Source organism: Hypanus sabinus, chromosome 4, assembly GCF_030144855.1.
Source record: "Hypanus sabinus isolate sHypSab1 chromosome 4, sHypSab1.hap1, whole genome shotgun sequence".
Lineage (NCBI taxonomy): Eukaryota > Metazoa > Chordata > Chondrichthyes > Myliobatiformes > Dasyatidae > Hypanus > Hypanus sabinus.
The window spans coordinates 12,105,640-12,121,145 of NC_082709.1; the positions used below are offsets into that span (position 1 = coordinate 12,105,640).

The 15,506-nt window shown below is 43.4% G+C and overlaps 1 protein-coding gene across 2 annotated transcripts in view; it reads right to left on the reverse strand.

Annotated features, from left to right (window-relative positions):
- ttc21b (tetratricopeptide repeat domain 21B) overlaps positions 1-13,233 on the reverse strand; it is a 116,075-nt gene extending 102,842 nt beyond the window's left edge. Inside the window, exons 1-6 of one of the 2 annotated variants that reach the window (XM_059966424.1) lie at positions 12,206-13,233; positions 11,530-11,659; positions 11,317-11,427; positions 8,930-9,096; positions 7,415-7,537; positions 5,523-5,680 (exon numbers count right to left, since the gene is read on the reverse strand). In XM_059966424.1, the coding sequence (XP_059822407.1) occupies positions 5,523-5,680; positions 7,415-7,537; positions 8,930-9,096; positions 11,317-11,427; positions 11,530-11,659; positions 12,206-12,235 (719 nt within the window). In that variant the 5' untranslated portion in view covers positions 12,236-13,233. The remainder of the gene's footprint in view (positions 1-5,522; positions 5,681-7,414; positions 7,538-8,929; positions 9,097-11,316; positions 11,428-11,529; positions 11,660-12,205) is intronic. The other variant, XM_059966425.1, reaches the window with a different exon arrangement.
- Between the last annotated feature and the right edge of the window lie 2,273 nt (positions 13,234-15,506).

The window sequence follows — 15,506 nt, forward strand, 5'->3', positions numbered from 1 at the left end:
CATTAAAATCAAGATACATACTCTAATTTTTCTTTTCTATCTAATTCAAAGCTGTGAAAAGGATATGAAGCTCAACAGTTCTAACGCTGAAACTGTAATGAGATTTTCCTTCACTTCTATATTTATAAGAATAGAAGACACTTAAATATCCAGGTATGCTCTTTCCTGCTTTTTAAACACAGGAGCCAGTAACATAGATACACTGGAATAGCTTGGTGAGGGACACACAAAAAAAATAACCGGGGTAAGGTGTTCAGCACCTTGTGCATCTCGGATAAAGCATCACGGTAGTGTAGCGGCTAACATAATGCTTCACAACACAACTTTAATTCTGTTGCTGTCTGAAAAGAGTTTGTTTGTTCTCCCTGTGATTGTGTGGATTTCCTCCTGGTACTCCAAAGAAAAGGGTTAGGGTTAGTAAGTTGCGGGCATGCCAAGTTGGTGCCAGAAGCACCTGTAGTCTGCCACCAGCACGTTCTCGGACTGTAATGGTCACTGACACAGACTACACATTTCATCTTATGTTTTTTGATGTATGAATAAATGGTAATAAACGTGATAAATAAATATAATCTTTACCTTAGCACCACCTATAATAAATCTGTATTTCTTCATTTCTTGAACATTCAAAATCACTCATGACCTTGAATATATTTAGTGACTTAGCAACCACAGCTCTCTTAGGTAGAAAATATCACTATCCTCTTGATGAATAAATGTCTTTCTTTCTGCATCTTTAATAGCTCACTATGTTTAGTTACAGATACTTCAGTCATTATCTCTGTATCCATTTTGTCAGACCCTAAAAGAAATGCTCATGTTTCAGCGAGAACACTCTCACTCTTCTACATAGAAAATAGTATCTCTTTCACAGGAGAACGTCACTAACCTTTCCCTATTTATCTTCACCACCCCAGGAGTACAACTGATGAACAGTTACTGCATACATCTTATCACAAGTACATACATGGATAAAAGCATAATACCATAAGATATAGGAGCAGAATTAGGCCATTGAGACTGCTCTGCCATTTAATCATGGCTCATCCATTTCCCTCTCAGATACAATCTCCTGCCTGTTCCCCATTTCCCTTCATGCCATAACCAATCAAGAATCTATAAATCTCTTCCTTAAATATACCAATGACTTGGCCTCCACAGCTGCCCATGGCGATGAATTCCACAGATTCACCACTCTCTGGCTTAAGAAAGTCCTCCTCATCTCCATTGTAAATAAGAAGCCAGATTAGTGCACCTGTACACAATATTGCAGTGAGTTCTGCCAGGGCCACATACAATCGCAGCAGAACATCTTTACATTCAAATTCTCTTACAGTAAAAGTCAACATACGATTTACCTTCTCAATTGCTTGCTTTACCTCCATATTAACTTCCACTCCTTCATGTACGATTCTATCTAAGAATCAACGATCTATTTCTCACAAGTAAAAAAAATGCTTTGCTATTTTTCAAAGTAGATAACTGACATTTCATGCATCATATTTCAATATGCTTTTCAATTCAGTTTGCCTAACCATATTCCCAATGAATCTCTGCCTTTCCTTAGAGCCCAACTGTCACTGAGCTTTGTAATCTTTAACAAATTTACATAGATTATGCTTAATCATCTCATTAAAATCATAGAATATCAACAGAACTGGCATCCCAACACTAGTGTTAGAGGCATATCAACAATCACACTCTCACAATCTAAGTGTATTTCAGTTCTGGTTTCTATCCATTAATATATCCCTCTTAGGTGGTGGGGGTGGAGATAACATCTCTACCATAGAAAGTGTAAGGTGTTCCTTCCCTCCGGTGTTTTAAGCAACTCTTAAGCTGGCCACTCTTAAGCAAGATGTAGTACTTGCTTAGCCCTCTGATCAGGGTCATGTTAAACCACGGGAGGAGGTAGTAGTCATACGAGCAGCTGGTGCATATCACAAGTTCTGGTGATGTGACCACTGATGCCAGGCAGAAAATCTCTGAAGAGTAGAAACACAGAAAACCTACAGCACATTACAGGCCCTTTGGCCACAAAACTGTGCCAAACATGTCCTTACCTTTGAAATTACCTAGTGTTACCCATAGCCCTCTATTTTTCTGAGCTCCATATACTTGTCCAGGAGTCTCTTAAAAGACCCCATCCTATATGCCTCCACCACCGTTGCCAGCAGCCCATTCCACACTCACCACTCTCTGTGTTGTTATGAATGTACCACAGTTCTGAGGGGCCGAAGGGTGCGGGGTAGCCCCCTCCTTTGTGAGAATCGCAAGATCACTATTGAGTCAGTTCAGGAGACCCAGGAAATGAGAGAAAGACTGCAGAATCCACAAAGAGTTGGAATGTGTCCTGGCCTCTGAAAGGCAGACCCATTGATACTGGCTATTGTCTCTTGGAGACGGACGTGCATTGCATCCTGCAGGATGTATCGAAGCCCCAGGCAATGAACTGGGGGGGGGGGGGTTGGTGGAGGGATTGCATCATCTCAACCTGATTGACATCTGAGACCCTGTGAGTCAGGATAAAAGAGGGTCTGTGGGAACAGCCCCTCAGACGCAGCAGAAGAAACGCTAGCGACCCCGTAATAGCGAAAGTCGGTGGGAAGGCCACGTGCGTCCGTTTCCATTTGCCCTGGAATCAGTGTGCCTTTACCACGGAAGAACGGTTTTTAGCTAACAACGGGGAAATCAACTCCCAACGACTCTCGAAGGATTGACATCATAAAAGGAATGGGCAAGTTTTAACCCGTCTTTCTCTCCAACCAAAAAGCTGCAGTTTGAATGAACTAAAGTGACTTTTATATTTCCATCGGACAATACATTATCCCCTAGACAACGATAGTGCTATTTCTTCTTGATTCTTATTATACCCGCGCTTTTAGATTTAGTATTGACAACGTATATCATCTGTATGTTTGCATTGATATTATTTTTGTGTATTTTTATCAATAAATACTGTTAAAAATAGTTCCATCAGACTTCAACGGACCTCTCTATCTTTGCTGGTAAGTGACCCAGTTATGGGGTACGTAACAGTGTAAAAAACTTACCCCTGATATCTCCAAGCACCTTAAAACTGTGCCCTCTCGTGCTAGCCATTTCAGCCCTGGGAAAAAAACCTGTGACTATCCACACAATCAATGCCTCTCATCATCTTATACACCTCTGTCAGGTCACCTCTCATCCTCCGTCATTCCAAGGAGAAAAGGCTGAGTTCACTCAACCTATTCTCATAAGGCATGCTCCTAATCCAGGCAACATCCTTGTAAATCTCCTCTGCACCCTTTCTATGGTTTCCACATCCTTCCTATATAGTGAGGTGTCCAGTCAATCCCAAGATTGATGAAGGCCAATGCACCGTATGCCTTCTTAGCCACAAAGTCAACCTGCGCAGCTGCTTTGAGCGTCCTATGGACTCGGATCCCAAGAACCCTCTGATCCTCCACACTGCCAAGAGTCTTACCATTAATACTATATTCTGCCATCATATTTGACCTACCAAAATGAACCACCTCACACTTATCTGGGTTGAACTCCATCTGCCACCTCTCAGCCCAGTTTTGCATCCTATCAATGTCCCGCTGTAACCTCTAACAGCACTCCACATTATTCACAGCACCTCCAACCTTTGCATCATTAGTAAATTTACTAACCCATCCCTCCATTTCTTCATCCAGGTCATTTATTAAAAAAATCACAAAGTGTAGGGGTCCCAGAACAGATCCCTGAGGCACTCCACTGGTCACCTTCCTCCATGCAGAGTATGACCCATCTACAACCACTCTGCTTTCTGTGGGCAAGCCAGTTCTGGATCCACAAAGTAATTTCCCCTTGGATCCCATGCCTCCTTACTTCTCAATAAGCCTTGCATGGGGTACCTAGTCAAATGCCTTGCTGAAATCCATACACACTACATCTACTGCTCTACCATCATCAATGTGTATAGTCACATCCTCAAGAAATTCAATCAGGCTCATAAGGCATGACCTGCCTTTCACAAAGCCATGCTGACTATTCCTAATCATTATGCCTCTCCAAATGTTCATTAGTCCTCCTGCTCAGGATCTTCTTCATCAACTTACCAATCACTGAAGTAAAACTCACTGGCCTATAATTTCCTAGGTTATCTCTGATCTCTTTCTTGAATAATGGAACAATGTCTGCAACCCTCCAATCTTCTAGAACCTCTCCTGTGCACATTGATGATGCAAAGATCACTGCCAGAGGCTCAGCAATCTCCTCTCTCGCCTCCCACAGTAACCTGGGGTACATCTTGTCCGGTCCCAGTGACTTATCCAACTTGAGGCTTTCCTAAATCTCCTGTACATCCTCTTTCTTAATATCTGCATGCTCAAGCTTTCCAGTCCACTGTAAGTCATTCCTACTGGGGTCATCCATTTTGTAAAGACACCGCCCAGAAGAAAGCAATGGCAAACCACATCAGAGGAAAAATATGCCAAGCAATCATGATAATTGGACAGAATTTAACATGAATATAAAACAAACAGTCAGCAGTGGATTGAACTGAAGTTGCTGGCATTGTAATTGCATTACGCTAAGTGTATGAACACAATACTCAACTATTTCTTAAAGGCATATGGCATAAATAAAACAAAGTGTATACTTTGCAGTGATAGAAATGGTAAATACAGTATCTGGCTAGGTCTAATTTGATAAGATGCAGATAATATATTGGAATGTGTGCATAGCCCCAATTACCATTTAATGAGCTGCCTCTATTTCATGGACATCTTTGCAGAAAATTATTTCATACTCATCTGATTTTCAGTTCTGTCTAAAAGGGATCGCATTTGATCCCTTTTGGACAAGACTGAAACCTTACATTTACCTGTTTCTGCACTAATGGTCATGGCTCAGTACGTCACAGGAAAAACCCTCCCAACCACAGAGCACATCCACATGAGATGCTGTCATGGGAAAGCAGCATCCATCATCAGAGATCCTCACCACCCAGCTCATGCTCTCTTTTTGCTGCTGCCATCAGGTAGAAGGTACAAGTACATCAGGACTTGCACCACAAAGTTCAAGAACAGTAACTACCCCTCAATCATCAGGCTTTTATATAAAAGGGGATAACTACACTTATTTGCTCCATCATTGAAATGTTCCCACAACCAATTATCTCACTTTTAAGGACACTTTATCTCATGTTCTCGTTATTTACTGCTACTTATTTACATTTGCACAGTTTGTTGTCTTCTGCACTGTGGCTGATCTTTCATTGATCCTGTTATGGTTACTATTCTATAGATTTGCTGAGTATGCCCACAAGAAAATAAATCTCAATGTTGTATATAGTGACACTCATGTTATTTTGATAACAAAATTTACTTTGAATTTTGTTATCACACGCCATAGATTCTGATCCAGAAATGTTATTTGTATCTAGGATATATGGTATATAATATACAGCACAAATATTACTTACTGATCTACTGTAACAACCCCCATTACGCACATTTAACAGAGATACTTTCAGGTTAATCAAACATGGTTACCTGTGTACTGTCTCTATTGTCTGTTCCCAATCCTGCAAGGCTAGCTGTAACTCCATCTTCTTTACAAAAGCAGGCAAGAAGCCAGGAAAATGAACTATTATCTGGTTTACCACTTCCAAAGCCCCTGAGAAGTTCTGTCGCATTTCAAAGTACTGTACCTATTATTAAGAAATAATATTTTTAAATTGAAAAAAAATTAGCAAATGAAATAGTCCTATCCTTAAATGCTTTATAATTTTGGGTGGTTAAAGTTAGTGGACTGAGCTTTCTTCAACAAATCAAATGATAGAACAACTGAATGTCTCCTCTGCTACTTAGAACTGAGATGAAAAGGAATTTTGTTGAGTTAAAATAGTGAATCTAAGGAATTCATTGCAACAGACGGCTTTGGAGTCCAAGTATTTGAGTATATTTAAAGCAGAGGTTGTTAGGTTCTTGATTAGCAAGGGAATCAAATGCTTCAGGGAGAAGGCAGGAGAGTGGGGTTGAGAGGGAAAATAAATCAGCCATTACCAAATGATGGAGCAGATTCAATGGGCCGAATTACCTAGTTCTACTCCTATATCTTATGGTTTAAAATACAGGCACCCAGGCCATAATCTTCCAAACATCTATAGATTCAATAGTGGTATCCAAAGATTGGGAAATTGCTAATATTACATTTTTGTTCGAAGAAAGGTGTAGAGAGAAACCCAGAAACTACAAACCCATTAATTTAATATCAGTGGTCTGCAAAATTCCTGAAAACAATAATCAGAAACAAAATCAAAGGTTACCTAGACAAATATGGGGTGATTAGAGAAAGCCAGCACAGATTTGTTAAGCCAAAGTATGTTCATCTAACTTAAAGAAGTAACATAAAGAGTTGATGAGGCAAATACAGTGTATATGAAATTACAAAAGGCATTTAAAAAGGTGTAATTGTCACTAAGATGAAAGGGCATTGAACAAAGAAACAGTAACAACAGCATAGGTGCAAACTTGCCAAAGTAAAGGGAGCAGGAGGTAATCTTTTGGATTTATGGGAAGTCTACATTGGAATTTCCAGGGATTAATTAGAGGAACATGATTTCCTTGCATAAATATTAATGATTTGTGCAGATTATAGAAAACTTTGAAGCCTAGTGAATTGTGAAAAGAATGGTAGTAGACTTCAAAGAGATAGAGAGGGACTCCTGAAATAAATGGATAGAGAGATTAAATTGTAGAATTCAAATGGCAGCTGAATAAGTATCTTAGAGTCCTTGCTTTGAGCGATCTCCCTCTCCCTCGACACTGTTGGTGGATGGAGCTGAAACACGGTTTGATCAATGCAGATTGTAGATTTAGACTCTAATTCAGGTTTAAGATGTGTTCTAGTTTCTAGTTCTAGCCCTGGGTTTTTTTTGTTACACATTTTGGCCTGCAGATAATGAGCAAGACCTGAACTGTACTGAAATATACCTTTCGATTTTTGTGTTTTATATTTTGTTTTTTTCACTTTTTTTTGTTGCTGTTTGCAAAATCTTTTTGCGGGGGGGAGGAGGGTTTAATGTTTCTTTTTGAATGGTTGGTGCCATGGTTCTTCTTTGTTTTGTGATTCCCTGTGTGCAAGATGAATCTCACGGTTGTATACTGCATATATACTTTGATAATAAATGTACTTTGAATTGAATTGAAAAAGAATTCCGCAAGCTTTCAGGAGCGAGATGGACTTTCTAGAGTAAGTAGAGACTCAGTGGTTGGTTTCCAGGTGCTGCAGTCATTCTATTTATTTCACAATTCCTCAAAACAACTACTGATGTGACTTTGTCAATAGCAATAGCTGTTTTATTTACAGGAATTTGTTACTGTAACTGCTGAAGTATAATTTCATCTTTGTGCAGTATTTTTTATTCCCAAATTTTACTCACTTTTCCCATCATAGCAAATACATCATTCCCATCTTGGATTCCTTCATCAAGGTATTTGATGGCCTTTTTAGCATATGCATCTCTCCCACTAGTTAAATCAATCCATCCTTTTAAAGTCAGACCCTGTAAAATAGTATACGGAACAATTATCAAATGGGCAAATGTAAGCATAGACAAAGTAAAACCTTATAACTATGAAGTGGAGGTAGATCAATAGAAATCTGGGTTAGGACTATGAGTGGAAAGAGGAAATGAAATGCAACACACTAAACTTCCAGCTATGGGAAGGTCAGACCCTTAATAACACCTTAAGTCAGATCTTCTGCTGTCTGACACCTCAGGGCAACTGTGCATAGGAAAACACAAATTATTTCAGTATGTCCAAGGTGCCGATTCCTCTAGCAGGCTGGCCCAGAGCAGTGCAGGACTTACAACACAACTGGCTAGATAAAATAGCTTTGACAGCTGGCAAGGATCTATTCCCAGGCTTACCCATTGTGAAAGGTTATAATATATAATTCAAAATCAATTGAAAACTGTTTAAGAATAACAAAAGTTGTTATAATTTTAAACACACACACACACACACAAATTAAATCATATATTTAAATATATTTAAGGCAGATGTTGATAGATTGTTGATTAGCCAGGGTATGAAGGGATACAGGGAGAAAGCAGGAGATTGGTGCTGAGAGGGAAAGTGGATCAGTCATGATGAGATGGCAGAACAGACTCCATGGGCTAAATAGCCTAATTCTGCTCCAATATTTTATGGAATTTTGGTCTAAATTAATCAAGAAGCTTTTTCATAGCAGCTGATTTCTCCCATTCATTTTTATGAGTCACAGCGCTTGCATCAGGGTGACTTGGCAAAGCTTCAGTGGACAAAAGTCCCAAACTAAGATGGAAAGTATTCAGAATTTCATGCTACCTGCTGGAGTCTACATTCTGTACAGAGCAAAGTACAGTAGAGCTTAGTTACAGGAATGCTGATAGATCATTGCAGATTTCTAGTGAAGAGATGCTCCATCGTTTATTGTAGTTAAATTAGTAAAATACTGATTTGAAATATATTTAGAGAATATTGCCATAGTCCAGATGTTACAAATCTAGTTACTGCAATAAATGATGTGTACTAATTATTTTGGTGCACCAAGTCACCTCAAGCTTTATCATGTTGCCTGAAATTGAAAGGAATCAGCACTACTGTTTCTCTTGTACCAACATGTGATTATATCACAATATTTCAGTAATGCAAAGAAAACTACTTCAAGATTCCCATTAAATTACAGAATTATCTAAAGAAAGACATCAAGAGAAGGTATGGAGACACAAGAGTTAGTAGATTTTGGAATCTAGAATCTGGAGTGGCATTAAAAAGGTGGAGGACTCAGCAGGGCAGATGACTACATGAAGGGTTTCAACCTGAAACGGCAGGTGTCTATTACCCTCCATAGATGCTGCCTGACCCGCTGAGTCCCCCCGGCTTTCAGTTTCCATAGAAAATATACAAACCTTTCTTGATCCATTCGAGATCTTAATCATTCTGTCAACATATTCACGAGCTTTGTCATGTCGCCCAATATGCCAAAGAAAGAGGCCCGCAAAGTACAATGCCATCTGTCCTGCAGTCTTTCGGTACTCTTTGAGTTTGCTATCCAGTTCTTGAATGGCGTCACGATCTTTTATGAAAAATAATACTTCAAATGCTTGCTTACTGTCAAACGTGTTTATTTAGTTGCTCAGCAAATTAAAAAGTGAAAAGCCAAACTGCGCATAGCAAGAGATTCAGTAAAAGATGGCACTGGTGTAGTTGGCAGCAGATAGTCAACAAATGATTCCATCATCTTTATGAAGGGGGTGAGAATGCATCTTGGGCTCCAATTTCTGATTGTTCTGGAGTTCAGTTGTAATTCTAACGTGCAGATGCAAGATTAAAGGAATGTATAATGACCACTTTATGGCAATTAGATTCTTCCCACAAAAAAACAGAGCAATGGAATTGATGCTTTGTGACAAAGTTTGCGGATGATACAAAGATAGGTGGAGAGGTAGGTAGTGGTGAGGAAGCAATGTGATTAGACAACAGGACAGACAAATTGGAAGAATGGGCAAAAAGTGGTAAATGGTATACAGTAGTGGAAAATACATGATAATGCATGTTGGTAGAAGTAACAATTGAGCAGACTATTATCTAAATGGAGAAAAGGTTCAAACATCAGAGGTGTGGAGGGACTTAGGAATCCTTGTGTAAGACTCCCAGAAGGTAAATTTACAGGTTGCATCTGTGGTAAAGAAGGCAAACACAAACACAATGTTGGCATTTATTTCAAGGGGAATAGAATCTAAAAGTAAGGAGGTAATGATAAGCCTTTATAAGTCACTAGGTAGGCCATACTTGGAGTGCTGTCAACAATTTTTGGCTCCATATCTCAGAAAGGATGTGTTGACATTGGAGAGAGTCCAGAGGAGGTTCATGATTCTGGGAATGAAGGGTTAACAGATGAGGAGTGTTTGGCAGCTTTGGGCCTGTAATCACTGGAATTTAGAAGAATGCAGGGGCATCTCATTGAAACCTACCAAACATTGAAAGGACTAGATAGGGTGGATGTGGAGAAGATGTTTCCTATGGTGGGGATATCCAGAACCAGAAGGCACAGCCTCAAAATTGAGGGGTGACCCTTTAGAACAGAGGTAAGGAGGAATTTTTTTTTAGCCAGGAAGTAGTAAATCTATGGAATACTCTACCACAGCCTGTAGTGGAGGCCAGGTCCATGCGTATATTTAAGACAGAAGTTGATCATTTCCTGATCGTCAGGGCATCAAAGGATTTGGCAAGAAGGCAGGTATATGGGGTTGAGTGGGATCCAGGATCAGCCATGATGGAATGGCAGAGCAGACTCAATGGGCTGAATGATCTAATTCTGCTCCCATGTCCTACGGTCTAAGAAGAATTTATGGTTTTGGATTAGAAGTGAGGAAAATAATACTAGCAGAAAATAAATCACTGAAAACCTGTTCAGTTTAAAACAGAAATAGAAATAAATATAGTACCGTTGGTCTAATAAATCCAAAGGGCTTCTGTACCTCCTTTTCTGATAAGTAAGTAACTATCAGGTTGGGGCACCATGGTCACATAGTGCTTAGCACAACACTATTACAGCTCAGGCCATCGGAGTTCATAGTTCAATCCCGGTGACTCGTGTAAGGAGTTTGTACGTCCTCCCCGTGGAGTGCGTGGGTTTCCTCCAGGTGTCCAAAGACATTCTGGTTAGTAGGTTAATTGGTTATTGTAAATTGTCATGTAATTAGGTTAGGGTTAAATCGAGGGTTGCTGTCAGCATGGCTCGAAAGGCCCATTACATGCTGTATCTCTAAATAATAGATAAAATATATATGGAGAGACAGGGGTTATGCATGTTGGTTATTTCTATGAATGAGTAACCTGTGAACATTGCACATTAAAAGAACTGTGGATATTTTGACGATCTTGCACTGGCTTAGTAGATATCCCTCATAGTTTTCATTTACAACACAAACTTCCTTCACAAAATTTGGAAGTGGTAGCCCAACACTTGCCGTGAGGGTGACAGTGGAATGAATGATCTAACTACTATATTCAATTTCAACAGATTCAAATATTACAAAAGTACATTAGAAAACTGAACAAGTAGAAATCATATTGGATCCTTGTAAAATCAGTACATTGTCTTGAAGCCAACTGCTGTGTTTATTGTATGATCACTTTGCTCCATACTAAATTAACAGTTAACAAATTTCATATCAGATGCCAGTGATAATAAACCTGATTCTAATTATTTAAATTGATTTCATACATGTTTTACTTTAGAATTAAAACTGCAATTTCCTCCTTGCCCATATTGGATGCTATATGTACTCACCCGGCGCTGAACATTTTTTATGAGCATAGATTAAAGCCATTATTGAGCACAGGGCCACATCCTGCTTCTCCCTAATAGCCTCAAGCTCACGGATAGCTTCTTGAATACGATCTACATATATAAAATAAAGATAATTTGGGAATTATAATACAAGTTTGGCTACTGGTTAGTTTGTGAATGATATGAAATTGCTTTTTCACTGCATGAAGTTACCTTCCATAAGGATCCCATAAGCATGAAAAAACAGGAACACTGCATCATTGCCATATCTTTTGATACCTTCATCTGCTGCAATCTGGATATGATTAAAGTAATTTTTTTGGCAGTAGTAGTTTATTAGAGCCTGCAAAGTCAAAATTAAATACTGTGTTTAGTACATAATTTTCTGTAAGACATTAATTCCTCTACACCTCATCCTTTTTGTATGACGTTTTTCTTTCATTAGCCTTTCACATAACCTATAGATTTCAAACCAGGAGGTCCAATATAGTGGTATCCTTAACACCATCAGAGTACATAAGATATTAAGAGAGGCATTCCCACAGATGACAGGTAAGGATACCCTTATCCCAAGTACTTCTTATCCACAGATAATCTCTTGCATGCACGTATACCCCTAGTTGGTACACCGCAGTTTTAATTATTCCTCTCATCAGAGAATTCTCCACTGTGATAACTACTCAACCAACCACCAACCGAATGGCTACTTATGCAAGATTGCAATGCGCTTCACACGACCATCTGACCCTTAATATCGGAGCAAAATCGCAATCGGCGTTTCCTTAATCGATTTATCATCCCAAAACTCCATCCCACCTAACTAGATTTCATCTGCTTGGCTAGGCCGCCGAATACCAGGGTCCAGCAGCAGACCCCCTCCCTCACTTACCAAGGTGGCCGAGTCTTGCTCAGCCATCATCTGGCGTAAACTGCAAGCAAGTCGACCGCAGGACTGAAGTTAATCGGGTCTCGGGCAGTTGGCTGCTCCGGTCCCTGGAGTGGGTCGAGCTGATTCGGACCCCTGGCTGTGGGTTGGAAAGTGTTAGGCTGATCTGGTCGGCTGATCCGGGCCCCGGGGCTGCTGGTTGAGGGGGTGGGAGCGGTGTCGGGCCGATCCGGGCCCCGGGGCTGCTGGTTGAGGGGGTGGGAGCGGTGTCGGGCCGATCCGGGCCCCGGGGCTGCTGGTTGAGGGGGTGGGAGCGGTGTCGGGCCGATCCGGGCCCCGGGGCTGCTGGTTGAGGGGGTGGGAGCGGTGTCGGGCCGATCCGGGCCCCGGGGCTGCTGGTTGAGGGGGTGGGAGCGGTGTCGGGCCGATCCGGGCCCCGGGGCTGCTGGTTGAGGGGGTGGGAGCGGTGTCGGGCCGATCCGGGCCCCGGGGCTGCTGGTTGAGGGGGTGGGAGCGGTGTCGGGCCGATCCGGGCCCCGGGGCTGCTGGTTGAGGGGGTGGGAGCGGTGTCGGGCCGATCCGGGCCCCGGGGCTGCTGGTTGAGGGGGTGGGAGCGGTGTCGGGCCGATCCGGGCCCCGGGGCTGCTGGTTGAGGGGGTGGGAGCGGTGTCGGGCCGATCCGGGCCCCGGGGCTGCTGGTTGAGGGGGTGGGAGCGGTGTCGGGCCGATCCGGGCCTCGGAACAAGGCTGGTCAGCGCCCAGACGCCGCTGGTCTCCAGGTTACGAGTCAACCGCAGGGCGAGCGCTGGAACACAGCGTAATCGATTAACCAAGCGCAGAGCGAACATTCGAACATAGCACAATCGATTCAGCAGTCGGTGATGTTGTTGAAAGAACCCGGTGATACTGCACCTTCTCACCCTCCTAAGGGACACCGGCCCTGAGGCTTAAACTGGACCGACCATAAGCTACCTGGGCTTCTGCACCGAGACTTTGTCCCGACCCTGCCAGACCTAACCATCACCTGAAATATTCACCTGCAAATAATCTATTGAAATGTCGATTATTGTTCCACAACTGTAGACACTCAGTGTCACTTCACCATAGCAACGCCCTCATCCTTCACCAAAGTGAGTTATCACATTCACATCTGCAGTAATGAAGTGCTTGTGACTAAAATTAACCACTGTCTGAGCAACGCTTGGTTCTGCTACAATTAGCCAATTGCTAAAATAGGTGTACAATGGAAATAATCTCACTAAGCTCAGTACAGTACTTTGGAGCATCGACAACGGGACAAGATACACTCAGTGGCCACTTTATTAGGTACACCTGTACAGCTTGTAAGGACACTCTTAAAGGTGCTCCGATAAAAATTTGTTAGAATGGAAGGCAGTGGGGGGGGAGCAAGAGCTTCGCTTACCTCAATCTCCTCAGGAAGAGCAGAAGCTGCTGCACTTTCCTGACAGAAGATTTTTATAGCATTCAAAAAATTATAATATACACAGCACTCTGTTTATAATAAAATACACTGCATCAATTTGAAAATGGTAACTTTGGTCTGGACTACTTTTTTTTCTGGAAAATACACCATCTTTCTTTCATTATTGCTAGGTCAAAATCATGGAGCTTCCTACTAATGCGCTGAGAGAATACATACATTACAAGATCTACTACGATTTAGGGAAGCTGTCAAACACCAATTAGTCATGGACAATTTGGAACAGGAATTAAATGATAGCCCTGTAGCGGTGTGCTACATGCAGCACTAAAATTACGACACGGAGTCGGTAACTGCAGTCGAAGGAAAAAACTTTATTCGAAATCCTCAGCCTCACTTTTAAGCCTCCCTCAACCTGCCCCCGTGGCGCAGAGGCTCCAAAGCTCTGTGCTCGCAAACCCCCGTAGGCTATCTAATTGTGAGCCGGTTCGGATCTGCCAGGAAATGGGTCGCCACATAACCCCCCCCCCCCAGAACCGGCGATACACCCCCCAATGTCCACAGTCTGCGCCGAGGTGCCAGAAACTCGGCTGGTTGCGCCAGGTCCACATGGGCCGGTTTGAGGCAGTCCACCGTGAAAACCTCCTCTTTCCCCCCAACGTCCAGCACGAACGTGGACCCGTTGTTCCGGAGCACCATAAACGGCCCCTCGTATGGCCGCTGCAGTGGTGGCCAATGCCCGCCCCTTCGTACAAACACAAACTTACAGTTCTGCAGGTCTTTGGGTACGCAGGTCGGGTTCCGCCCGTGCTGTGAAGTGGGTATGGGGGCCAGGTTACCGAGCTTCTCGCATAGTCTGCCCAGGACTGCTGCGGGATCATCCTCTTGCCCCCGTGGGGCTGGTAGGAACTCCCCGGGGACAACCAGGGGCGCACCGTATACCAACTCGGCTGACGAGGCATGCAGGTCGTCCTTGGGCGCTGTGTGGATGCCGAGTAGGACCCAGGGAAGCTCATCCGCCCAGTTGGCTCCTCGCAGGCGGGCCATGAGGGCCGACTTCAGGTGACGGTGGAAACGCTCCACTAACCCGTTCGACTGTGGGTGGTAGGCAGTGGTGTGGTGCAGCTGAGTCCCCAAAAAGCTGGCCATAGCTGACCACAGGCTGGAGGTGAACTGGGCGCCTCTGTCAGAGGTAATGTGGGCCGGTACACCAAAGCGAGATATCCAGGTGGTAATCAGGGCTCGGGCGCAAGATTCGGAGGTGGTGTCGGTGAGCGGGACCGCCTCTGGCCATCTTGTGAACCGGTCCACGATAGTCAGGAGGTGCCGCGCTCCGCGTGACATTGGCAGGGGGCCCACAATATCCACATGAATGTGGTCGAAACGCCGGTGGGCGGGATGGAACTGCTGCGGTGGGGCTTTGGTGTGCCGCTGCACCTTGGCCATCTGGCAGTGCATGCACGTTTTGGCCCATTCACTGACCTGTTTGCGGAGTCCGTGCCAAACGAACCTGCTGGAAACCATCCGGACAGTCGTCCAGATGGAGGGATGCGCCAAGTTATGAATGGAGTCGAAAACACGGCGCCGCCAGGCTGTCGGGATGATGGGACGGGGCTGGCCGGTGGCGACGTCACAGAGTAGGGTCCTCTCACCCGGGCCTACGGGGAGGTCCTGGAGCTGCAAACCGGAGACTGTGGTTCTGTAACTCGGAATCTCCTCATCTGCCTGCTGCGCCTCTGCCAGTGCCTCAAAGTCTACCCCTTGGGAAAGGGCATGAACGGTAGGGCGAAAGAGCGCATCCGCCATGACATTGTCCTTACCCGAGACGTGCCAGACATCCGTCGTGTATTCAGAGATGTAGGA